Source organism: Myotis davidii, unplaced genomic scaffold, assembly GCF_000327345.1.
Source record: "Myotis davidii unplaced genomic scaffold, ASM32734v1 scaffold799, whole genome shotgun sequence".
Lineage (NCBI taxonomy): Eukaryota > Metazoa > Chordata > Mammalia > Chiroptera > Vespertilionidae > Myotis > Myotis davidii.
The window spans coordinates 168,814-169,402 of record NW_006290670.1 but is presented as its reverse complement, the minus strand read 5'-3'; the positions used below and the strand labels follow the sequence as shown (position 1 = coordinate 169,402).

The 589-nt window shown below is 65.0% G+C and overlaps 1 protein-coding gene across 1 annotated transcript in view; it reads left to right on the top strand.

Moving 5' to 3' along the window:
• The window catches only part of SORL1 (sortilin-related receptor, L(DLR class) A repeats containing), a 127,417-nt gene that overhangs the window by 65,266 nt on the left and 61,562 nt on the right, over positions 1-589 (top strand). The window contains exon 22 of the mRNA XM_015563866.1: positions 374-547. Within this exon, the coding sequence (XP_015419352.1) occupies positions 374-547 (174 nt within the window). The remainder of the gene's footprint in view (positions 1-373; positions 548-589) is intronic.

Genomic DNA, 589 nt, shown 5'->3' with positions numbered 1-589 from the left:
TCCCAGGTCCCTGGTGCTGTCCAGCCTGGAATCCCTCCTCTGCATCCTCCAAGTTGGTCTTGGCCTCCACAGGTGGGGCTTGCCCTGCACCCCTGACGCCCCCCAGAGGACTTTTCACCCGCTCAGCTCCCTGGTTCCCGAGGTCCGTCAGCCTCCCATTCTGAGTTCCCGGAGACCAGCTCCTCTGGGGACTCTGGTCTGTGAGGCCTCCTGTGGGCAGGGACTTCCCTGAGGGCTCTGAGCAGAGGTGTCTTCCCAGGAGGGCCCAGCACGGGCCACTCCTCTCTGTCTCAGCCTCACACGGTGGTGTCTGAGGAGGAGCTGCTGTGGGGCCTCTGGGTGAACATGTGCCCTGACTCTGTGCCTCCTCCAGGGAGCAACGCCTGTGTGCCCAGGCCCTGCAGCCTGCTGTGCCTGCCCAAGGCCAACGGCAGCCGGAGCTGCAGATGTCCAGAGGGCGTGGCGGGCATCCAGCTCCCCACCGGGGACCTGCAGTGTGAGTGCCCCGGGGGCTACCAGCTGAAGAACAACTCCTGCGTGAAAGAAGGTGCGCTGCTTCCCTTCCCTCCCTCCTCCCCTTTCCCTTCAT